The sequence below is a fragment of the Cryptomeria japonica genome, chromosome 1 (genome assembly GCF_030272615.1).
Source record: "Cryptomeria japonica chromosome 1, Sugi_1.0, whole genome shotgun sequence".
Classification (NCBI taxonomy): Eukaryota; Viridiplantae; Streptophyta; class Pinopsida; order Cupressales; family Cupressaceae; genus Cryptomeria; species Cryptomeria japonica.
Window position 1 is genome coordinate 132,414,989 of NC_081405.1, and position 26,581 is coordinate 132,441,569.

General features: G+C 37.1%; 1 protein-coding gene across 5 annotated transcripts in view; it reads left to right on the forward strand.

Annotated features, from left to right (window-relative positions):
- LOC131063047 (peptidyl-tRNA hydrolase, mitochondrial) overlaps window positions 1–26,581 on the forward strand; it is a 102,757-nt gene that overhangs the window by 37,692 nt on the left and 38,484 nt on the right. For 3 of the 5 annotated variants that reach the window (XM_057996817.2, XM_057996819.2, XM_057996818.2), the window contains exons 5-6: window positions 14,661–14,711; window positions 14,842–14,915. In XM_057996817.2, coding sequence (XP_057852800.2) covers window positions 14,661–14,711; window positions 14,842–14,915 — 125 coding nt within the window. The remainder of the gene's footprint in view (window positions 1–14,660; window positions 14,712–14,841; window positions 14,916–26,581) is intronic. The other 2 variants (XM_057996820.2, XM_057996821.2) reach the window with 1 other exon arrangement.

Below are 26,581 nucleotides of genomic sequence, written 5' to 3' on the forward strand. Positions count from 1 at the left end.
TGATTCTGCTTGGGAGCTTGTCTTTTTTAATTCCTTTGGGAGATGAAATCCTTCAAGAAGTTGGAAGTTTATTTAAATTTTCCATATTTTCACCAAGTCTGAGAACTTTTCTTTCTTAATACCTTGAGATTCTTTCAAGTACCTTGAATTTGGAGAAGAAATCTCTTCGCGAAGTATTTCTCATACAGCCAAATTTTGGCCCTCTCTATGTTTGGACGAACCTTGCTCGTGGTCCTATCTTCAATTCTGAATTTGGCTTGAAACTCCATTTGTGTTTTCTGTGGCGATCTTGCCTTCAGCGGCCAATTTATGTTGCGCGGGAGGAGGGTAAAAGCTCTAGATAACCCCTTTCAAATATGAAATGATGGGATCAAGCTGTTCAGACATTCCCTGTGATCATGTCCTCCCTTTCAATACCCTGAAATTTGGAGAAGGATTTCTCCCTGCCTTAATCATAATTGAGGAAATTGGAATTTTCTCTGTGAAACATTTCCCATACTTAGCCAAATTTTGGCTATCTTCACGCCCGGATGAACCTTGCCCATGAACTTGTCCTCAATCTTTCGTTTGGCTTGAAACTCCAGCTGCGATCTCTATGATGATCCCACTTCTATTTCCTCCTGCGACCTGTAAAACCAAAGGAAAATAAGTTAGAAATCTATCTTGGATTAAAGAAAATCGAGGCTGCGAACGACTAAGTGTTTGGAGATTTCATTTCATTTTCATACTTAGCCACAAAAAATAGATTTTCACATGTAAATTCTCCAACCTTCAAGATAACTATGATCACAATCCAACACCAAGTGTTATAACCCTCTTACGTAGTCAATAAAATGATTTTCCTTCATCAAGAATTCAAATAAATCCACTAAAATCATTTTCAATGACACTGAAAAACTCAGAAAATGCACAAATCTACATCGTAAATTCAACTTCACCTTCAAATGGATGGAAGTAAGGCTGGAATTTTATCAAGAACACTCAGGAAATTCAAGAACGATTCAATAACTCTTCCTTATGCTGGTTGCCTTTTTCAAAAATCTGTGAAACTTTTGTCAAAAAAGTTTATCCAACTTTCAGCACTATCCAAAACTTTCTCCATATGATCTTCAAACTGAAGATACTTTACTAAGCTCTCCTTAGTAACTTCGAACTTCTTGGTGTAGAAATGAGGTTTACAACGAAGTATTTGTAAATAAAGTTAAATCCTCAATTAGAAACACTTAAAATCTTCCAACTCATACTTCCAATTCTAACTTCATTCTTTAGGAAAGTGTTGTCATGTTTCCAAGTTTGAAGAAAATATCTTCCAAAAGTTTCCAATTTGGCTATAAGTTCGAAATATTTATTAATCTTCCAATATTTTTTTAAAAAACTTTCCATTTTGGATTTAAGTTTGAAATCCTCATCAATCTTCAAATATTCTCCTTTTGAAAACTTTCCATTTTGATCTTTGAGTTCGAAATCTCGGAGGAGTTTTGTGACATCACTTGCATTTTTGTTGTTTTTGTTTGACTTTCATTTGTAGGTGGACTTTTGGAAGCTCACCTTCATCTTCTTCAAGCTTTGGCGGAGTTTCCTTACCTCTCCAAGGTATGGCGGAGTTTGATGGCCTTCCCATATGGCCTCCCCAACTTAACCTCTACATGGCGGAGTTTGGGCTCTACCCTAAGGTATGGCGGGGTTTAGAGGATGCCATGACTATCAAGTTTTGGGTGGACTTTGGTGTTACCTCCACCAAGAGTGGACTTCTAACTTAACCTCTACATGGCGGACTTTTGGAAGGTCTCATGCATAGGGCGGAGTTTTGACAAGGCTCCCACATCTTCTTTTCTCACTCCACAAGGCATAGGGCGAAGTTTAAGAGGCATGACCACCACTTGACATGCTTGGGCGGAGTTTTGATGTCCTTACCATCTTCACCAACAAGTTTGGGCGGACTTTGGAGAGTCCACAAGACATGGTAGAGTTTTGAACATATCACCAAGGGCGGAGTTTTAACTACCTTCTCAAGGCATAGGGCGAAGTTTTGAAGCCTCTCAAGGCGGACTTTAGGAAGGTCTCCTTGAGGGCGGAGTTTGATGTTACCTCAAGCAAGGCATAGGGCAGAGTTCTATGCTCCCTCTTCATAGCCTCTCCAACATACATGGCGGACTTTAGACACCTCTCAACATGGCGGACTTTAGACACCTCTCAACATGGCAGACTTTAGAGCTCTCTCTTCAAGGCGGACTTTTGGAGGCTCTCAAGAGGGCAGACTATATATGAAATATAACATTTAAGTACAAGTGGTACTTTAAGTTATATTTCATATATATTGTCAGGATGTTTGAGAGTGGTTTCGGACCTCCAGGAGTTATAATGCAGAATCTAGTTTTTGGAGGATTCCTCAATTTTCCAGACTTAGTCAAATTCCAGGATCAGGATGACATTCCAGACAGCCAAATTTCAGGACATTTGAGGATGACATTCCAGAATTAGATGATTTTTCGAGTTGATTATCCTTTGAATGTGCCATGACCCCCTAAAATATAGGAACTTATCTTTTTGGGTCAAAACTTGAAAATTTTGGATCGCGGTCAAAGTAGATCAGTGGTATCAGTGCAAACCCTAGGTCCCCATTCCGAAAAAGCAAAAAGCAGACATCCCTAAAAAATAGGGAAAACTTTTTAAAAATAGCCATACCGGGGATTGGGCTAAAAATGCCAAAAATGAAACTTCCTAAAAAATAGGAAAAAGCAAAAAAGAAAACTTTCTAAAAATAGAAAGTCGTCAAAATTCGTCCAAATCAATTGCGATATTCGTCCTTTGGCCTTTCTAAGCACTCTGATAGTGTCTTGATTTTGGTATCACTTAGCTTGCAAAAACTAGCTTTCAATCTCTAGGACTTGAATCATTCAAAACTGAGCAAGGCTTGGCAAAATTGAAGTGGAAGGCCACGAGACACTAACAAAAACCCTAGAAAGCAGGAAAAGAGAGGGTCCCCATTTGCAATGGGGCGATGTGTGAAAAAGGTCACAACAGGTAGGAACCTCCATTCGTGAGAAAGGCGTATGTGTTGTTGCTCACATCCTGGCAATATCTTGGATCTTATGTTAGATTCATTTCTTAGATATCTATTCATGAAGTGCTTTGAATCCGAGGTTATTCCTCTCGAGCTTTATCATCTGATCAGGACTTGTGCTTGACTTGGAAGGGAATCATTTTCTGTATCTTGATGCCGACATTTGTTGATTACTATATCTTTACACAATAATAGACTCTGAGTCATTATGGTTTTCAGGCAAAGTTGTGATATCCAAACTTTGACCGGCTAAGATCAGATTGTCTTCAAGAAGAGTCAAGACTAAACAAGAAAGGGATCAAATAGAATAACATAGATGAAGATCTCCATGTCCTAAATGTGAACTCCCACAAGAAAAGCAAGAAGAAACACTTAAAGAAAAGGAAGAACCACTGTGAGAAAGGTTCATCTAAGAAAGATGTTTCCCATATTCAATGCTTTAGATGTGATCAATATGGGCACTATGCAGCAAGATGTCCAGATAGAATTAAACAATAAGCTACATTTGCAAAAGTGAAAAAGAATAAGGAAGAGCATGATTTTGAGAAACATGTATTCTACTCTGCTCTCTCTAACCAAGTATCCAACAAATCTATCACCTGGATCATAGACAGTGGGTCTTCAAGACACATTACAGGGTATAGAGAACTATTGGATTCCATATTAGAAGAGATTGATGAAGAGGTAACTATTGGTGACGACTCTGCACATCTAGTGAAAGGCATTGGTACCTGCACCTTTAAGTTGAAGTCTGGCATATGTCTCCAACTTACCGGAGTTCTTTTCATTCCAGGCATCAAAAGGAACCTAGTCTCCGTTTCTGTGCTTGAAGATGATGGGTATAGCGTAACCTTCATGAATAGCAAAGTGTTGGCATGGCCAAAGAATTCTTCTATTAAGAAGGCTATAACCATAGGGCATAGGAAAGGCTATTTGTATGAGGTATGTACTGAACCTAACCTAGCTCTACTTCATGAGATTGCAGATTCTGATGAAATTTGGCATAGAAGATTAGGACATTTAAACTTTCGTGCTCTATCTTCAATGGAAAAGTTAGTCACTGGTTTACCTAAGTTAAAACAATACCATTCAGGTACATGTAAGGGGTGTGCCCTAGGCAAAAATACTAAGAGTTCCTTTCAGAATAGTTCTAGTAAAACAAGCAATGTCTTAGAACTAGTTCACTCAGACCTATGTGGGCCCATGTCCATACCTTCATTAGGAGGGTTTCTATATTATGTAATATTCGTTGATGACTCTCTCCAGTAAGACCTGGATCTACTTTCTTAATTGTAAAGAATCTGAAGAGATCCTTAAGAGATTTAAGGAATTCAAATCTCTGTCTGAAAACTCTTCAGGAAAGAAAATAAAAACCCTAAGAACTGATAATGGGAGGGAATACACCTCAAACATATTTAGGGAATTCTGTAAAGAAGCTTGGATTAAGAGGGAGTTCATTGTTCCTTACAACCCCCAACAAAATGGGGTTGTTGAGAGAAAGAATAGAACTATTGTAGAAGCAGCTAAAGCCATGCTCCTTGATCAAAATTTAGAAACTCATCTTTGGGCAGAAGCCTCCAACACTGCTGTATACATAAAAAATAGATGTCCTCACTCCCACATTGAAGACAAAACCCCTGAAGAAGTTTTCACTGGAATAAAGCCGGATATCACTCACTTTAGGATATTCAGATGCCCTATTTATATTCATATACCTATAGTGAAAAGAACAAAACTAGAACCTTCTGGAAGAAAAGGGATCTTTGTTGGGTATAGTGAAACTTCTAAAGCCTATAGGGTATTTGTACCTGGACATAGTAATATTGAACTTAGTAGAGATGTAATATCTGAAGAAGACATAGCCTTCAAAAGGGCTAGATACTCTATTGAGTCAGAAACTTATGCTCCATCTTCAGCCCTAGAAAAGGATCTTGTTCCTGAGGTTCAGAGGGAGCATTCAAAAGAGAATGAGAATGAAGTGGAGATTCCACCCCAGGAAAACCCTAAGAAAAGACCACTATGGGTTCACAAAACAGTGGAAGATGCAAGGAACTTTGTAGCTCCTTTAGGGACTTTTAGAGAAAGTAAGAGGCCTCGAAGATTTACTAGCTATGTAGCCTTAATGAATGATCTCTCCAAATCAGAACCTTCTAATGTATCAGAAGCACTTAAACATCAATTATGGAAAGATGCCATGTCAGAGGAATATCAATCCATCTTAAACAATGATGTTTGGGAAATTGTTCCTAGACCAAAAGGAAAATCTGTTGTTTCATCCAAGTGGCTATTCAAAATCAAACATGCTGCAGATGGTAGCATAGAGAAACATAAAGCCAGATTTGTAGCCAGAGGGTTCTCACAGAAAGAGGGAATAGACTATGAGGAGACATTCGCTCCAGTTGCTAGATACACCTCAGTTAGAGCAGTACTAGCCATTGCAGCAGCCAAAGGATGGAATGTCCATTAGATGGATGTAAAGACTGCTTTCTTGAATGGGAAAATTGAGGAGGAAGTCTACTTAGAGCAGCCAGAAGGGTTTGAGATCCACAATGCAGAATCACATGTGTGCAGATTAAAGAAAGCCCTATATGGACTGAAACAAGCCCCCAGGGCCTGGTATGAAAGAATTGACAACTACCTCATGGGATTGGGATTCTCAAAGAATGATGCAGATCAAAATCTATACTTCAAACGAATCAAAGGTGATATGTTGATATTGATCTTGTATGTTGATGATCTTTTGATTATAGGAGAAGATCACCTTATTGATTAATGTAAGAAAGACCTTGAGAAGGAGTTTGATATGAAGGATTTAGGCCTTCTACATTACTTCCTTGGATTGGAAGTTTGGCAAAAATTTGACAATATTGTGCTTAATCAAGGGAAGTACACCTTAGACATATTGAAGAGATTTGGCATGATGAACTGCAGACCCATGATTTCTCCCATGGAAACAAATCTTCACAAGCTAAAGGAGGCAGCAACAGATTCCCCGTTTGTAGATCCTACTCTCTACAGGCAGATGATTGGATCCTTGATGTACTTGGTCAATACTAGACCTGATATCTGTTATGCAGTAAATGCCTTTAGCCAGTTCATGTGTGAGCCTAAGGAGATACATCTTATGGCTGTGAAACATATTATGAGATACCTTCAAGGTACTCTTAATTATGGCCTCAAGTTTGAGAAAGTTGATTTGGATCTTCATGGGTTCACTGATTCAGATTGGGCTGGAAGTGTGACTGACAGGAAAAGCACCTCAGGATGCTGCTTCAGTTTGGGTTTAGCCATGATATCTTGGATTAGCAGGAAACAGTCATCAGTAGCTCAGAGTTCGACAGAGGCCGAATATATCGCAGCTTCCATGGCTGCACGAGAAGCAGTATGGCTCCGGAAACTGCTTGTGGGATTATTCGGTGAACCACTGAAACCTACTATAATCCATTGTGATAATCAGAGTTGTATAAAACTCTCTGTGAATCCAGTATTTCATGATAGATCCAAACACATAGAGATTCCTTATCACTATGTGAGAGATATGGTGGATAGGAATGTGATTCAGTTGAAGTATATCAGTACAGGAGATTAGACAACATACATACTTACCAAACCACTATCCAGAGTGAAAGTTGAACACTTCAGGAAAGGTCTTGGTATGATTGAGTTGTAATTTGCTTTGTAATCTGTACTAATATATGAGATGTTTAATGTGTAAACTTCTTTTGTCGTGTTATGACTTTATGGGCTCCACCCCCTATGTACATTTCTAAGAGGTGACAATCTTTTAGATAATGAACACTTGTATTTAACATTATAAGGTGACGATCTTGTAATGTTGATATCATGCTGACTTGATATCATCTTGACTCATGGATGTGCCATGATATGTTATGGTAGACATTATGTGACGTAATGTCAGTGCACATACCATAACTTGGATATAAGGAGAATTTAATAGTCTTGGGCATTTTATATCCATGGTATCGCTTGTTATGCGATACTGATATCACGTGTTATGTGATATCTATATCACGAGATGATGTGATATATTTCTGTGTCACGTGTTATGTGATACATCATATCACAAGCAGATGTGATATGATCCTTTGTATTACGAGGTTATGTAATACATCCTATCAGGAGATAGGAAACATTCTTTATCACGAGATGATGTGATATTTACACTTGTCATGTGCTATATGACATATTGGTTATCATGTGAAATGTGATGCTATATACTTAGATGATTATCTCAAAGTTTAAATAGTTCTCCATTTATCTTCCCTAGCTAAGAGGGAGTGTTGAAACTAAGTAGCGTCGGTTAGATAAATGATTGAATGAGAGTTCATTTATCTCTCATTCAATCATCTACCTTATCAATGAAATTACAAAACAAATGGTAGACTTTATGTTGATCAATCAGTTTGATTGAATAAACTTGTTATAATCATCTTCATATATATTTCATGATTTCAAGTATCGATTTGCATATATCGATACTTAAACAACATATACAAACTTGCCATTGATCGTGTTATGATCGTGTTCATATGTTTCATTTCAGATCGTATTAATATTGCATATCATAGTAATCGTGTATGATAACTATCACCGATTTTGGTTATCGATCTGCACTTATAATAAACCGATTGTTATCGGGTTAATCAATAATCATTAGCATCTGAAATGACACCGATTGGTATTGGGTATAAACAAAGTTTTTTATTATTTGTTATGAAACGGCATCTACTTCATACGATCAAGACATGTCTTGATCGGACATGTCAAGAGACATGCCCGGTCAAGGCATGCCTTGATCGGACATGTCAAGAGACATGCCCGGTCAAGGCATGCCTTGATCAAAGGTTATTTACATATATATATATGCCATTCGAGTGCTGTAGAAAGACATTGAAATCAATTAATGTTCTATACAGCGATCTGCAATACAAAGGAAATTACGATCAGTAACCAGCAATAAAATATTGAATATATCTTCAAGTAAATATAGAAAGAAAGTCTTCTTAGAAAATAAAAGAGAGACAAAATCTATAATCTTTAGATTTTGAACATAAATTTGAATATCATTTACAATTTGAGCAAGAGATGGAAGGGGGATCAATTTGGAGAATAATATATTATTCTCAAAAGCAGCAATGAAAAGTGGTGACTCTATTATTATGGAAGGTGGTGCGTCAATTCCTTTGAAAGGTGGTGACTCTTCCACCAATAAAGTATGAAGGAGAGATCATTTAAAGGAAGTGCAAGAAGAAGATGGAATAAAATATATAAGGCATTAAGAGCAGATTTAGGAGCGTACCTAAATCACGGAATGAATCAGATTTGGCTTTACATAAGATTTTGAAATACACAGCAGTTCGATCCAATACTGTAGTGTGGTATGAGTTCTCTATATATGGCATAGTGAATATTGTGTATAGATATATCTGCACATTGTTGATTGATAATTCCTTGCTGTTTATGACTACTTACATAGCATAGTGAATATTATTATGTCTTCTCATTACTGATTAATGACATGCTGTTGATTATGTCTGATTATTATATGTAGAACACATGTATAATATTGGATTCTTAATGTATACTGATTGATTATTAAAGTCAGCCATGGTAGTGGAAATGAGGGGTCACAAGAGGGGCACGGTGATGGGGTACTCTTGTAGGTATGCCACCTCATGGTGGTGACCAAATGGTCCCATGAGGCCAAGGGGGTACAAAGGGTACTGCCTTTGGGCTTATAAGAGATGGGCTTCGAGGGCACCCTGTTGTGAATACACTTCATCCCTCTATCATGGTGAATCAACACACCAAGCAGTTCAGTCATAGGAAGTGGGAAATGGATGGCAAGATGAGGGTGAATCAACACACCTCACTAGGTACACCGCGTCATTTGAATGGCATGGGCCACATGAGGCCAAGAGGGATGGTATATCCACTCTTGAGCCTAGGGTAGACGATCTCTAAGACGCCCTGTCGAGTCACCTTATCCGAGCTTCCCTACGGTTGAATTCCATCAATAAATTAGGTATATCATATGATTAAGTTAATGTTCCTCTATTCCTTTTCTTGTTTTACTTGGAAATTGTTATTTTAGGGCAAAAACTAGGAATTTACAAAAGGGGACATTACAAAAACTAACACAAATTTCCTCCTTTGAAGAAAAATACCTAAGAATTTACAAAAGGGGACATTACAAAAACTAACACAAATTTCCTCAGTTGAAGAAAAATACCTAATTCATACAAGATTGAAATATGTAGGTGCATTGGTTAGCCCAAATGGCATGACCAAAAAATCATAGTGCCCACAATGACACTTGAAATCTGTTTTGTGCGCATCTTCATCTCTGACCTTGATTTGATGATACCCTAACCGTAAATCAATCTTGGAGAAGTACACTGCACCATGAAGCTCATCTATCAACTCATCAATCTTGGGTATGGGGTAGCGGTTCTTGATTGTCTTCTTTTTGAGGGCTCTATAATCAATGCACATTCTCATAGGCCAATCTTTTTTCTTGATCAATACCATGGGTGAAGCAAATGAGCCGGAAATAGTTCATATGTGCTCCATGTCCAATCACTCCTTAATTGCCTTCTCAATCTCCTTCATCTTAAGAAACTCTCTAATGGGAATAAAACTCTACGAAGAGTGAGCTTCTACTCTTCATGCCACTAATCTACAATGCACAACGTTTTTACATGGCTTCAGCAGGACTTACAATACTCAATGTACATTGTCCTAAAGAAACATGACCATCTAGAAGCTATCCCAGTCTTAGATACAACAGATATTGTCTTCAGACTCACACAAACAAAGGTCTTAGGTGCATTGATTCCATATGATCCACCATGCAATGCTAATAAGAGATTATATGACTGTCTGACTGCAATCTTGTTGTGTAACAATCATTGGTTATCAACAATGGTATCCCAAACAACCACTAATCATAAAGTCTTCAGCATACCTTAGTTGCTCCGCTCTCTCAACATCAATAATTCTCCCTCTCTTCTTTGATTGCTGCTCTCTGAAGTAAACTCATGTTGGAAGGTGAAGGGTCACTGCCCTCAAAATAGCCACCAAAACAAGAGTGTATTCCCCTCTTTACTGACTGCCTTTCTTTCTTTCTTTCTCTTTTTCATATTTTCAGTTACCAAATGGCATCTTTTGATCTGTGGAATATGAATAATTAAAATGTTCAAAAGCCCTTTTCTTTTGGTGTTTTTAATGATTTATGACATAATTAATCATATAAAATCCTTTAAAATGGCTGCTGACTGTTCTGCTGCATTGCTAGTTGATTTTTGACTTGGACTTGGACTTGGCACAGTCTAGGCAAATTGAAAAATAGAAAAACCGTGAAATATAAGAATTTTTTAAGGCTTTTATTTGCTCCTTCTGCACTCCTTTCCATATTGCGTCTCTCTTATTGTGTTGGCCTCCGCCATTCCCAAGACCTAAATTATGTAGGAAATGGAAGCTGGTTGTGTGTGTGAAGTAAACACGAGCAGAGGTGCACACAATTTGTACTTTTTTTTAATAGTTGTATTTTTTACATTTGCATTTGGTTGCATTTGGCACATTTGCATGGTAAGAGCATGATTTTTTTGGTCATGAGCAGAGCGAATGGGATTTTGTAGTTGAGTTCTTAGAGTTGTTTAGAGTCACAAAGAGAGTTATAGAAGGCTGAATCTTTGGTGATACTGGACTTTGGACTTGTTCATGCTTCCTCACCTTAGGACTTGCTGAGTCTGGCGAGTCTTGTAACTATGGTTATGATGCAAGGACATTGTTTGTAATGATCCAAATACACTCGAAATTTATCCAACTATAATGTGCCCGATTGGTAGCTGGGTCAGCCAGGCTCCAATGTTTAAAATTTAAATAAATAAATATTAATAAATGAAATTATTAAATTGTACACATTAGGTTTCCACAGTCCATATTGTTGTAATTTGAGCTTCTCGATTTGACTGTGTATCTTTTTGATGACAAAAAGATACACAGTCAAATCCAAAAGCTCAAATTACGAAATTATTAAATATTTTACAATAAAGTTTTGGACCGACTTTGGTGAAAATCTTTAAATAAATAAAATTGATTCCCTAGGCTGACCTGTCAATTAGCAGTTATTTCTTTTGTAGCTGACTAAGCTGGGATTCATATTTATATGGGTGTTGATGGTGGCAATAGGCATGGATGAGTTTATTTGTTAATACATTAAATGAATGCAGGAAACCACTCAGACGCCAACCTGAGGAGTTCCACGACTGGCAGGATGAAACCCTTGCCATACTACTCAGCACTACCTTATTTGTAGTTCTGAGCAAGACCATTGCACAGGTCTGATGCATTGAGGAGGTTTATAGGAAGATTTTGGAGCATCTAGGCCCTGTGATAGTATTGGAGGAAAATCGCTTAATACTTCAGTTTGGACCAAATGGAACGCAAGGTGCACAAGCCATAAATGCTTGCGCCTTTAAACTCAAGCATCTGACCTATTCATTGACTTCATCAATGCTAGTCAGGAGCATGGATTCATCTCTGCCTTCACATTGGATGATTATATACCTGAGTGACACTTTCATATTTCTGGCCTGCTAATATCATGGATGTATGATGTATGAATAAGTTGTTTGATGTATGAATTCTGATTATCACAGTATATCATGAATACCTGATATTGCATAGATGCGCTTGGAAGTTGTGGACTGAACTGGTGAATGTCAACTTAGACAACTTTCTGAAAATTCAAAATTTGTTAACTTAATTCTGAGTATCAAGTTTCTGAGTCATTGTACTAATCTGAAGATTAAATTGAGTTCCTAAAATCTGGTTCTTATACCTGGAAATATTATAAAAGTCTGTTTGCTGTTAAGTTTTAGATGCTGGTATCCAACCATTAGCCAAAGGTTGAATACAAGCCATGGAAGTATACTAATGCCCAGATCAGACCTTCAACACTGATATAATCATGTTGCAAAATGGAATGTCACCTTTTGTAAATGCCCTAGTTTTTGCCCTAAAAATCACAAATTCCATTCAAAGAAGAAATTTAAGATGGTTAGAGGTATAACTTTGCCAATTAGATCCTGATTGAGACCCCTTAATCATGCTAGATATAAAATTGATCTTTCCTACTAGGGTTAGGAACATTATCTTAATTATCATTGTATTTTACATATGTGCACATGGATTCCTTTAAGGCTTTTCCCTACAACCCATCCATATTATGAAGCACCATGGGAGATCATACAAGGTGCCTTGAGCTTATCCATCAAGCTCAGGAGCATGGAATGGCACCCACCATTCGGCCTCCCAGACCCACTCGGGGTTACTACTACTTGAATGGATTCTTATGCTACTTGCACTCTTTGTATGTACATTCTCCCCTCCATAATGGGCGCTGATTGGCTATAAGCCTTAAAGGAATCTTCATCAATATTAATGCATACATTCCTACTTCATTATTAATTATGCATAAATTAGAAGCAATAGAATATCTGCATACATTCTTACTTCAAATGGAAGACAAATATAAAATCAGCCGAATCATATTGCTATGCATTATGCTTCATACCACAATATTTGAACAGCATATAAGTCTGCTGTCTAGTTTAATTAATTGTGAACTGCAAATCTATTGCTTGATCGAATGCCTTATGTTCTCCCATAATCGTTATGTCATCCGCAGACACACTCATCTTCTGGCTGCCATAACTTTTCCATATGGATCCAAAACAAAGTGCTTCTGTTTTTATTGGTAATTGCACTACTTTTCAAGAAGAATCCAAATATGCAAATTGTTGCCAATATGGTCAACATATGTAATCTTATTTAGGGACTCAACAGACCTGCAAATTAACATATTTCTATTCTCAATTTCATTACCGTGCTGCTGAACCAAGATGCATTTTTAGTTGCATGCTGACTTGGGCAAGTTTTAACCAATGGAATGGTGATGTTCCAAATCATGCCAATCACATCTACGAGACAAACTCACCAATGCCAAGCTCGCTGTCCATCCCATGGCACTTAACCAGTTGACCACTCACAACACAAGTGTATCCGACAAAAGTGCTGAATTCTGCTCTCGAACTGAATTGAGGCCTGGTGGGCTCCCAGATCACAGTGGACATACTTGGCACTGCTGTAGGTTAGTTTGCAGCCATCCAGAACACCTGTAGCACCAGAAGAACACTGCAGCACTGCTGCAAGTGAGTCTATAGCCTTAGGGGCACAGTCAAGTAGAACACCTTGTTACACCCATGAAAATTTTCAAGTTAAAAACAATTTTTTCATGTTTTCCTCAAATTAGGGCCGACCTATTGTAGAAATCAAGAATATCTGCCGAGGAAATTTAAGAAAATTTAATGTACTCTTATAAGGTAAACTTGTCATTTATTTTCTGGTTCCTCATTCAAATTCACAGCAGAATTGATGTCCAGCAGTCTTCCAACTTGCAGAGCAGAGATAAAGGGCAGAAGTTGAGGACAAACCACTGAATGCAAGAGCAGATGCAATTATTTCTTTATGGAAAAAATGCAGCACACAAGTACAGCAGAACAAGGAGTATTCAGAGCTGCAGCCAGCAGGTCAGGTGCAGAAAATAAGTGGCAATACAATGTGTATTAAATGCCAACTTTCAAGGATAAGTTTAAAGTCAAGTACGGTGCAATTTTTTATTGGCATTGCCAACAAAATCCTCCACCAAACATCAGAAAACAGTGCAGATTTTCCATGCCAACATTAAAGGAAGTTTGAAGGCAGAAAGTAGGTGCACTTTGAACATGGTTTTACCCTCTTAAATCTGTGTTGCAGTTTGAATGATGGAATTTAGTATGGGCGCACTTTATGAGTGTCTTTGCCACCCCAATTCTCTGCCTAACACATAAGACAGTGGATAGAACATTAGTAAAGTGTGCCTAAAGAAGGAATAAAACAGTCAAGTGGTTTTGCTGCAGATTTATTGGGACATAATCCAGCCCTTCCTCTTGCTGATGCAACTTTAGAGTGGTAAAAGTAAAACCATATGAAAATCCTGCCCAAGTCATGAAATAGGGCAATAAGTGGCTGTGGGCATGCCAATGAGGGTTTAGCCACTGATTTCTTCCACCTGGAAGTCTTAAAAATGGTAAAACCATTGATGCAATGTGCCATACATAAAAAGAGAAAATTTTTAAGTTTGGGCTCACCTTTAAAGGGGTTTTTCCACTAGTTTTACCACCTAGCACATCAAAAACATGGCTAAAAGGTCAATGGTGTGGGCCAAGGGAGAATCAGTCATAAAAGTCAAGTTAGGGTGCATATATTGAAGGGCAAAAAGTTTAATAGACTGATTTTGGTTTCAATAGATAATTGAAGTCACTGCACACTAACCTTGTTGGCATTCAAAGATTAATTGTCTTGACACATTGTTAAAGAAAGGAGAATTTGCATCTTTATCATGTGTGAATGTCTGTTAAGTGTTTAATTGAGGCTTCTATTTTTTTTATCAGTGTATTTTGAATGGATGCCCATCTCTAGTTGGAATTTGTATTGACCTGTCATTTAATTATTGGTTTTTATTCATAAGGTTGGCCCACTTGCAGCATATCATCGAATACGTCTTCACCATGTACTTCTGGTATATGCTATTTTTATTTTGCCTTGAAAGTAAATTTTTAAGATCAAGTACTGTAGTATTCATTTAAGTTGTGGGAATGCTTGCTTCTTAATCAGGCATTTAATAGCTTTCAAATTTCTATGATTTCCAGATGTTTGATGATATGAGCTTACCATGTGGTGTTTTACGCCTTTGTCCACGTGGGGGTCATGGATGTCACAATGGGTAATACTTCAAATGGAGAATTCCTTTTTTCCTTCTGTTCCCACCCTTTTCTTTTGAGTGAATTTTTTTGATTTTTAAAAACTGATAGTTTCTATTGTTAAGAAACTTGACATCCTTGTACTATTTTTTGAGTTACGTCGTACATTCTAACTTAAAATCTTAGCGCAAATTTTGATGTGAGGAACCTTTGAATGTATTTTAAAGCGATCAATGGAATTTACAGACTGGGAATGTTCTATGTTTTTCCTCATTCAAATGTAGAACTTCTTTTTGGAAAAATGTTCAATAAATATAATTTGAGACAATAGGAGCTGAACCATGTTTAGAAAAAATATTCCACCATTAATTCACCAACACACATCTTATCCCTTAAATTAACAACTATGATTCTCTCTTATTTTTGCTTAAGAAACAGTGGATTTATGCTTAAAACTGAGTAGTTTAAGTGCTGTCAATAAGCTAGACTACCGTGTGCATGGATTGAAACAAACATGAAATGAAAACTTAACAAAAACATAGCATAAGCACATGAAATTACTTTAGAGAAACCCAATATAGAAAAACTATAGAAGAGTAATTCCTTAACCTTGATTTGTCACTATCCCTATGCAAATATTACAAGCCATTGCATTAACAATGCCTTCAAGGACATGCTCATAATCCGTATAACATCCTTACACTTACAATTGCTTTACAACTTGCTTTAAGTACACACTTTCTTACTTTACTCAACTTCCTACAATATGGAAAATAAAAGTCTCTCTTCTTTATAAGAAAATGAAAAGGACTTGTAATTATTCCTTAAGGATTTTGTTATACCCATATGAAAGTTTTGTACTATATCAAATTCTTAGACCAAAATCTTCAATATGTACTCCTAACATGTTTTAGAATCTTGTCTACTTCCTACTATCTTGTTGGTTCTTTTTCTAACCTGTGCAAGATTGTGAAAAATTGAGTGCACCTCACTAAAGGAGGACATTTCCAGAAAGTTTAGGCATGCTAATACAAAGACGCATCAAATGGACCACTTTGCAAAGGATTGTTTGTGGGAAGAGACACATCTAATGGACTCATGCCAAATTGACTTGTTCAACATAGGTCAATTTGAAATCACCCCACCAACTCTTGAAATGTCCCCATTTTTATGCCATCTTGTTCTGCAAGCATTAACCAGTTTGCAGGGTTTGTCATAGGTTTCGCGATGCATTGGGAGGGTTCCAGTGTTCTTGGTAAGCTCAGTTCTTAGTTTTAGGGATTTTGACAATTGATGCTATTTATAGTAAGTACTTGTATGGCACCAAGTTTTTTGGGTTTATTTGCATTTGCTCTCTTAGTAAGTGCTTGCATGGCACCAATCTTTTTGCATTTTTCTATGTTTGCTCTCTTTGGTCTTTAGAGAACACTGCTATTTATAGTAAGTGCTTGTATGACACCAATCTTTTTGGGTTTTTCTAGGTTTGTTCTATTTGGTCCTTGGAGAACACTACTATTTATAGTAAGTGGTTGCATAGCACCGATCTTTCTGGGATTTTTTGGGTTTGTTCTCTTTGGTTCTTAGAGAACATTGCTATTTATATCAGTAATGTCTTGGCATGTTTGGTTGTAGTTTCCTATGCTGTGGTGAGCCTTTCCACAATGTGCTTGGAATTATTTTAATGTTTGCACTGAAGTTATAAAATTGTGTTTTAATATTTAATCTAGTGTTAAATATTATAAAGTTATGTTCCTTAAGTGGACACCTATGAGACATAAAGCGTCCTTTGCTTATGTAATGTTTTTAATATTTCAAAGGGTCTTTTTGAGTGGATTTTTTTTTATTTTTTATTTTAAAAAAAACAACAGAAAATAAAAAAGAGTTTTTTTGGAAAAGCAATGAAAAAGCAAAAAGCACATTCCCAAAGAAGGTAACGAAAAAACAAAATAGTACTTTTCCGAAAAATATCAAACAAAACAAAAAGTGATTTTTCAAAAAAATAACGAAAAAGAAAAAGCAGCAAAAAGAAAAGCACTTTTTCGTAAAATAGTTTTGAAAGGTTATAAAAGGAGGATTTGGGCTCTCATTCGTCCATTATGCTAGTGCACATATAACAAGATGTTGTTAGAATGAACTTGGAGAGTTATTCTTTGGATTGTTGAGGATGAAAACCCTCTTTAGTTAGCCTAGTCTTGGTGGTGCAAGAGCCACCCTAGCTGGTTGGTGATTTCAGTTTGAGTTTTCAGTGGTTTGTTCGAAGTTTGGTGACAAGGGTTTGATGCAAAATGAAGATTTGTGAGGTATTGTGATTTGGCTATTCATTTTTTGATGTGTTTAATTCTTTTTGGAGTGCTTTTTGAGTTTCAAGGGGTTTGAAGACATTTTCCAGGGTTGGCTGTATCATTCCAGCTACACTAAGTACATTTTGGCTCATATCTTTAGAAAGGGTCATTTTTTGTTTGTGGGTATTGATTTCTTTGTTTTCTTTCAGCCTAGCAATGTATTTTCATATATCATAGACAATGATTAATGCATATTTTATTTTATAAGACAAGTTGGCCCTATGAGGGTAGTGCCTAACCTAGTTTGGGCATTTGGTGTTTTTTCCCAAGCTTAATCTGCATTTTGACAATTTTATAACTTTCTTGCTGAGGCATCTAGTTTGGAATGAGAGGTTACAGAGATTTTCAGTGGAGACTGAGAAGCAAGGAGTGAGTTTTTGAAGGTTTAGACCTTATTGCAATAGATATTCTGAGTAAGTTTTTCAGACTTTGGGAGTGACTTATTTAAGTGAGTAAATTTGTTTCAGATTTCTGTTCATATTTGAAGTGTTTGGTGAGCTTGGGAAAGCATAAATATCCTTCGCTCCCATCGGAAGCTTGCAAGGGCTATTGGATATTTAAATATCTTATGTGGCTGATGGTTGATTGCAATTTGTACTGCTGTAACACATCTGAGTGTCATTGAATGCTCATTTTGGGGTGTTTTAATGCCTTGTTGATTGGTTCAATTGTTTCATCCATTCTTCTTGTTATGTTTGTTTTTAATGACAAAAATTCAAGAATGTTTAACCGAACATTGAAAGATTTAAATTAGATTTATTACCAGCAAGAAACACTTATTTGCATTGTTAAGCTGTCATTTGATTTGGCATGCTATTGTTGTTAAGTTGTTTGGCAAGTCCTTTTAAAAAAAATAAAAATGAGGGGTATACATTACACCTCTCCTAAAAAGATTACTATCATGTTGATTTCGTTACCTTTGAGGTCTAAGCAGTTTGGTCACAACTGTGTTGGATAGCTAAATGGTTTTGTTGGTGTATTTTTTCTGACACTATGCAACACAGAATAAAATACCAAGGTATCTTATCGTCTCTTTAACAAAGACCTCTCAGATGCTGAACTATGTGATCAACTAAGACGACTCCAAGTTTTATACTATCAAGTCTTGATGTGTTGATAAGCTCAATGGTTTAATTTGATATTGCTGGGTACACAAAGGGACTTACATTTTGCTTGAACTATGCTGGAACATGGACTCTAGTTAACTTGAAAAAAGGGCAAAAGGATAAAGGGTTGAGAAAGACTACACTACTCTAAGGTCAATGATGACGATGAATGTTACTTAGACAAATTCCCTCAAATCAAGTATTGCTTCGCCAAGGTCTATCCTATCCTTCCAACCGGGGGTGTGGCCAGGACTACAACTACACAAGACTAATGCGATCTTCTAAGGAAATATAAGATTTTCACATTGCAAATACATCACTCAAATACCCAATGCTGGGGCAACTTGGACAAGTATCGACAATCGAACTTAGCATAAAAGGGGGTTCATGCTAACTTTACACCGTGACTTACAATCAGCAACCCACAAAAAGTATGAACCAAAGAATTCATCATAATATCTTCATAAGCATCCACCATAATCAATGAACTCTATCTAACTTTGAGAAGTAACAAGAAACCATGTAATGTGAAAAACCAACACAAAGATTGACCATTAATACAATGAAATCAAGTATTTATTTCCACAAGCCTTGGCAACAATTTTTGGTTTCCTCCGCCTACTCTACTTCTAACTCCTAATTGCTTATGCTATCTAATTACTAAATATTGTCTAGCCACTATTAACCTTTTACAAATGAGAGGTCTGAGCCTTATATAGAGCTTTTTTTACATTTCAATGGCTCCAATTGATTCTCCAATCAATGGTCAAGATTATGGTCAAGATTATATAGTAAAATCCTAATTAGGGTTTGCTGCAACAAACTCCCGTTGGCCATTGAAATAAATACAATGATGTGGACACATTTCCTTTTTTGAATTCTAACCAATGAGAGTTGAGGTTAGGTACATAAAACAATATTTGATAAATTGCCATGTGTCACTTGACCCTTCTTTGAAAGAGTCAGGTACAATGTATCTGGACATTTCAACTTGGGGCCCTTTAGTTGGTTGAATGACGATTGTGATGCCACCTCAGCTTGCCTTGTAGACTCGATTAACTTGTCTTGCTCTACTGAATCTTTCACCTTGGAGTGCTAGCAATAATTCTTGGATTTCCGGAGGAAATTCAGGATTGTAAAACATTCTTTTGTCTTTGTTACTATCTTCCTCCAAGACTTGATATGTTGATCCTCTTCGCATTTGTGATGTCTTATTTGACTTGTCCTTTGAACTGATCCTTGAGTTGAAAAATGTTTGACTTGGTGAAGTCCTCTTCATGTCTTGAGCTTTCACTTTGATCTTGTGCATCTTACTTCCTTGTAGGGCTTTCATCTTCATCCATTTCCTTGTATGATCTTACATGCTCAATACATCACATTGCTTGCATCCAACCTGAAAAAGACAGAATATTTAAACCTTGATTATGAATGAAACCTTAAATAAGCAAAATGCAAGATAATTCACAAAACTTTCTTCTTAAAACCCTTCAAACATCTGGAAATTGTCCTCTCAAAAATTTTTGGAAATGAGGTTCCAGATCTGAAAACACTCAAAAAGGTAAAGAGACACACTCAGATTTGCTTGTAAAACTCTGATTTACTCTTTCCAATTATGACCTACTTTGCTCCAGATCTGATTTTAGCAAAATTTGTTATTTCTTCTATCCTTGGCTCTGATTTTCATGGTTTGAATTACTTATACTGGCTGTGGTGAATATCTTCTTCCTTTTTTGTGTGAACTTGTTTATATTTGTCTTGGATGCAAATTTGTCTTAAGTGGATTCGAATTTGATTTGTGGTGGAGTGCTTTCCTTCTTCATTATATGTGTCTTCCATTTAATGATTATACCTCTTCAATTTTATACACAACCGACTTGCCTTGAAAAAACTATCATGTTTGTTTGCAATTAAAATTTGCATTTGTTTAGCACTTAATAATTAAGCCGTCCTCCTATCCTTTCATGCGATTTTACCAGAAAATATTAATTCTTTAATGTGTATCACTTTAGGTTTTTGGAATGGTTATTGCAAGAGTGGGAATTTAATAAGTATAGGGACAGATCTTATCCCTATGGAATTCGCACTATCCACCAAATGAAATGGTGGAAAATCGATTGGTAGAGGGACTTTTTAGTCCCTATATTTATCTTTACTTCTGCCCTTGAGGAATTCGCACTATGAAAGATTGTATCACTTGTTTGGTCTTGAATACTTGTTGGTGATTGGTGGAAATTCAATCTGCATAGGGGCAAATTTTGTCCCTACTTTTATCCCAACACTTATCCCAACATTTGATGTGACCTCCCATAGGTAATTTGATTTTTAGCTCTGCGTGGAGAATCGGACCTCATAGGGATTAATTTATCTTTATGAAATTCACTTTACCTTTGCAACCTTATTTCCACATGGGAAATTCAACTTCATGAGGGGATTACTCTTATTCCTCTTCACTTTTATTACCTCTTCAGTTGGGAAATTCGACCCCTATGATGTAATTGGTTTTACCTCACAAGGAATTATCAAAGACTTAGAAACATTTTGCTTGCTTCTACTTGGGAAAATCGATGTCTAAGTGAATTTTCCTCTTTGGAAAGTTGACCTCGAAATGGATTTGCCCACTTTACTTCTAACTTGGGAAATTCGACCTCAAGTGGATTTTTCTCTTTTGCACTTCATTTTACCTTGCATTCTTAGGAAAAAATATGATGGAATTGGTTTTACCTCACAAGGAATTTTCAAGGACTTGGAAACATTTTGCTTATCTCTACTTGAGAAAATCGACCTCTAAGTGGATTTTTCTCTTTGGAAAGTCGACTTTAAGTGGATTTGTCCACTTTGCCTCTAACTTGGGAAATTAAACCTCAAGTGGATTTTTCTCTTTCTTTAGGCGAGCATCTGTTGATGTGTATTTTATGTACATGCAAGCATCAAAATAAAATACCAAAGTACTTTACCCTCTCTTGAACAAAACCACCTCATATGCTAAGGGTAAGATCAACTGAAATGATTCCAAGGTTTCTACAGTCAGGTTTAGATGAGTGGGTAACTCAATGGTTGATGTGAATTGCTGTTTTCACTTGGGGACTTACACAATTGTTTGAATCAACTTTGCTTATCATGAATATGGAATGGGTGTGCTGATAACTTAGGATTTTGTAATGAATCTTTGGACTTAATTCTAACAAGACTTTCTAAAAAAAGGGCAAAAGGGGATAGGGTTAGGAAGTCTATTCTAAAGCCTAGAATGCAAGAAGTGATGAACAAATTCAGTGAAACCAAACTAGGCAGGGTCTCACCATCAAGTCGAACAGATTTTGACACGAGCTTAGTGCAATCATCTAAGGTGTATTTCATAGATATTCAAATTACTACCATCAAACATTGATACCATCCAAGTTGATGCATAACAATGGACGTATAATAACCAAAGATAAGCCTGCATAAATTTCCAGTTGACCACGTCCGACACACTTACAATCAGCAAGAGGCTAGTGGTATGGATAAATGGACTCCACATAAATACATTCACCAAATCTTTCATTCAATCTAACAAACTTGAAAGCAAATTCTAATCTAAAATTCTAATCTAACTTGGAGGAATTGAGAACCTTGAATGCAAGACAACACTTAAACAAAAATCACCATCAATTCGAACAATGATTTATATTCAAATCTGCAACATCTACCAACAATTCTCAAAAATCTCTCTCTTACAAATGAGAGACAATGAGGTATATAAGAGTCTCATACAAAATGGATGGCCAAGATTAAATCAAAATCAAGGGTCAAGATCATGCCAACAAAGCCCCTGAGTTGCCCTAATTAGGGTTTACATAAAAAATGGAGCCGCCAACATATGGCCCAATAGAAAGACACCTAGTCATCAAATAGGGAATCTTCTAGAAGATTCCGTCCTGCATCTCTTTCTCTCTCAGCATAATCCAAGAATCTAGCCAATACAAAATCTAAGTCCTCCATGGAAATGCTGGGTAAGGTATCCTGCTGTAAATCAATCACATCCAATGCATCCGAGCAAGCATCCAAGGTGTTCTCCCAATTTGGCATGAGCTTCTGCAAATTGTGAACATGAATCAACAAAGATATTAAGTCATCCATCTAAATCTTCTTCAAAGAGTCCAACTTATTGAAGTACATGAACTTCATCTTGTCTCTCAATTCTGCTAAGTGTGAATCACTGGCTTCACTGATATCAACTCCCAATAATTCCTTGATTGAGGCAAGGATCTTCGATTGAATATCATCAATTGATCCTTCCATCTCCGCGCAATCCTTTTGTGCATGCTCATAAGTTGATTTCTTCATGGCCAATGAACAATACCAGCCATGGAAATCGTATCTATCTCCATTCTGCACAATATTCCCTTTGATCAATGTGGGCATAGGAATCTTCTTCAAAGCTTTGAGGCGTGGAATAGTCTTCTCCTGAATAGGACGAAATTCTTCCCAAACTCCCTCCAAATACTGTATCCCAAATATGAGCCTTGTTGTCCTGTCAAAGGCTTGGACAAAGTGAGTAAGGAAATGATCCGCCCATCTCTTCGTATTCTCAATCCATTTCTCCACCTCTAAGAGTGTATCTCTCGCTGCCTCATAATGTGTATGTAGTCCATGATGAATTGCAATAGGGGAAATAAGGGTGGGATTCTCACGCCTTATCCCTGGAATGAACTCTCTAAGTCTGATATTCTCTTCTTCATACTTCTCTTTATTTTCAATCTCCCTGTCCAATCTCGCACTGATTGCCTTGAGGGTATCACCAACTTCCTGGAATTCCTGTTCCTTTGTAGTATGACTAAGGGCAATTGAAGTAATCTAGAAATCCATGGGAGTAGCAATATCCTCTGTCACATCTCTAATAGGAACAACCACTTGCGCAATCCACATTCCTGTCTCATCTCTAGCTATATGCGACAAAATTTCAGCCTTCTTTGGTTCTTTTTCCTTGTTGCTCGTGGCTAAGTAGTCATCAATGTCGTCAATCGGTTGCACCTCTACCATCCTCTTACTTTTCTCCATACTCTTCATCAGCCAATCAGGAATAACGATCATCTCCATACCATCATCGAGCACCTCTTGATCAAGCTCTCTCAATGCCGAGATAACATCATCATCATCATCATCATCATCATCATCAGGATTATCCCTGGTCAAATCATACACATTCTTCCCAAAATAACCTCCAAAAGGACACTAGGGGATCCTAGCCGATCATCATCTTCATTAGGTGGAGCAAATGTAGTTGTGGCATGTAAATCTTGAATATTCTCTGGCAATATCACTGTGTTGGAACATTGTTCGACCTCTTTGTTCTGTTCTGGCATTTCAACTTCCTTGATTGATGAGACACTGAGGGAAGGTGAAGGAATGATAGGTGAAGGAATGATAATATTTATCTTCTTCTTAATCTCCTCAATCTTCTTCCCTCTAGCCTTGACTTCTCTTGGTGCACGATGTTATGATCCTCGCTCTGGATGATCAAGACTCCTAAGGGTGCCATCATTGCCTACCTTGCTGAGGATGCGATTGCTGAGGTGTTTGGAATTCCACGTGGAGCAGTCATGAAAGATATAACCAAGGATGAATATGAAGAAAGATATAAGAAGATGGATGCATGCAAGACCGTAGTGAACAAGGAATGGATGATCAAACCTATGACTCATCATTCCAAGGCTCCCAAGACACTCACGTGCACAGATTTCAAGGATGAATATAGTGATTTAGTATTCCTGCTTAACCGAGTGATGGGGATGCCACAGGGTGCAATATACGATGCATGGATGTTCTATTTCATCCAGGATTGTCTGAAAGGAACATTGATCAATTTGTCTAAAATCATAAGTGACAATCTGGATTTTTAGCTGAGGAATGTGGGGAGGTCCAGGTTATTCACCATGACTTACTATTTGGTGTATCTGCTTGCACGATTTGTTACCTATAAGGCATTGATATGCAGAGGTGAAGTCGAGAATAAACAAGGACAATTCAAGAGTTATGAGTGCTATCCATAGCTGAATATGTATCGAATTGAAGATTATAAGAGGGTGAATGCTGCATTCACTGTGTATATAACGTAGATGTTGCAAGGCGAAGTCCTGTTGATGTGTGTTTTATGCACATAACATTCAAAATAAAAATACCAATGTACTTTACCCTCTCTTGAACAAAATCACCTTAGATGCTAAGGATAAAATCAACTAAAATGATTCCAATTGTTTCTACAGTTAGGTCTTGGCGAGTGGGTAACTCAATGGTCAATGTGAATAGCTGTTTTCACTTGGGGACTTACACAATTGTTCGGATCAATTTCTCTTATCATTATATATGTGGAATGGGTGTGCTGATAACTTAGGATATGGCAATGTAGTTCTGGACTCAAGACTTACTAAAAACTGGCAAATTCAATAAATCTATTTTAAGCCTAGGAATGTAGGAAACGATGAACAAATTCAATGGAATCAAACAAGGCAAGGTCTCCCCATCAAATCGAACAAATTTTGACATGAGCTTAGTGCAATCATCTAAGGGATACTTCATAGATTTTCAAACTATTACCATCAAACATTGAGACCATCCAAGTTGATGCATAACAATGGATGTGTAATAATCGAAGTCAAGTCTGCATAAATTTCTAGTTGACCACGCACGACGCACTTACAATCAGCAAGAGCCTAGTGGTATGGATTCATAGATTCCACACAAATATATTCAACAATTCTTTCATTCAATCTAACAAACATTGAAAGCAAATTCTAATCTAACTTGGAGGAAATGAGAACCTTGAATGCAAAACAACACTTGAAAGACAAAATCACCATCAAGTCGAACAATGATTTATATTCAAATAGTTGCAGCATATACCAACAATTCTACAAAAACTCTCTCTTACAAATGAGAGGCAATGGGGTATATATAGTCTCATACAAAATGGATGGCCAAGATTAAAGCTAAATCAAGGGCCAAGATCATGCCAACAAAACCCTAGAGTTGCCCTAATTAGCGTTTACATAAAAAATGGAGCCACCAACATATGGCCCAATAGAAAGATACCTAGTCATCAAATAGAAGATTCCTCCCTGCATCTCTCTCTCTTCTAGCATACTTCAAGAATCTAGCCAATACAGAATCTAACTCCATGGAAATGTTGGGTAAGGTATCTTGTTGTAAATCAATCACGTCAAATGCATCCGGGCAAGCATCCAAAGTGTTCTCCCAATCTGGCATAAGCTTCTGCGTATTATGAACATGAATCAACAAAGAGACCAAATCATCTATCTGACTCTTTTTCAAAGAGTCTAACTTATTGAAATACATGAATTTCATTGTCTCTTAATTCTGCTAAGCGTAAACCACTGGCTTCACTGACATCAATCCCCAATAACTCCTCAATTGAGGCAAGGATCCTCGATTGGATATCATGAATGGATCCTTCTATCTCTGCACAACTCAATTGTGCACTCTCATAAGTTGATTTCTTCATGGCTAATGAACAATAGCAGCCATGGAAATCATATATATCTCCATTGTGCATAACATTTTCACTAACCAATGTGGACTCGGGAATCTTATTCAAAGCTTTGAGGCGTGGAATAGTCTTGTCCTGAATAGGTCGGAATTATTCTCAAACTCCCTGCAAATATTGTATTCTGAATATGACCCTTGTTGTCTTGTCAAATGCTTGGACAAACTGAGTAATAAAATCATCCGCCTGTTTCTTTGTATTTTCAATCCATTTCTCCACCTCCGAGAGTGTATCTCTCGCTGCCTCATAATGTGAATGTAGTCCACGATCAATTGGAATAGGGGAAATAAGGGTGGGATTCTCACGCCTTATCCCTGCAATGTACTCTCTAAGTCTGATATTCTCTTCTTTGTACTTCTCTTTTTCTTCAATTTCTCTATCCAATCTTGCACTGATTGCCCTAAGGTTATCACCAACCCCTTGAAATTCCTGCTCTCTTGTAGTACGACCAAGGGCAACTAAAGTAATCCGGAAATCCATGGGAGTAGCAATGTCTACCGTCACACCTGCAATAGGAACAACCACCTGTGCAATCCGCATTCCTATCTCATCTCTAGCTATGTGTGACAAAATCTCAGCTCTCTTAGGTTTTTTCTCCTTATTGCTCCTAGCTAAGTAGTCATCAATGTCATCAATAGGCCGTGCCTCTATCATTTTCTTACTTTTCTCCATACTCTTCATCAACCAATCAGGAATAGTGG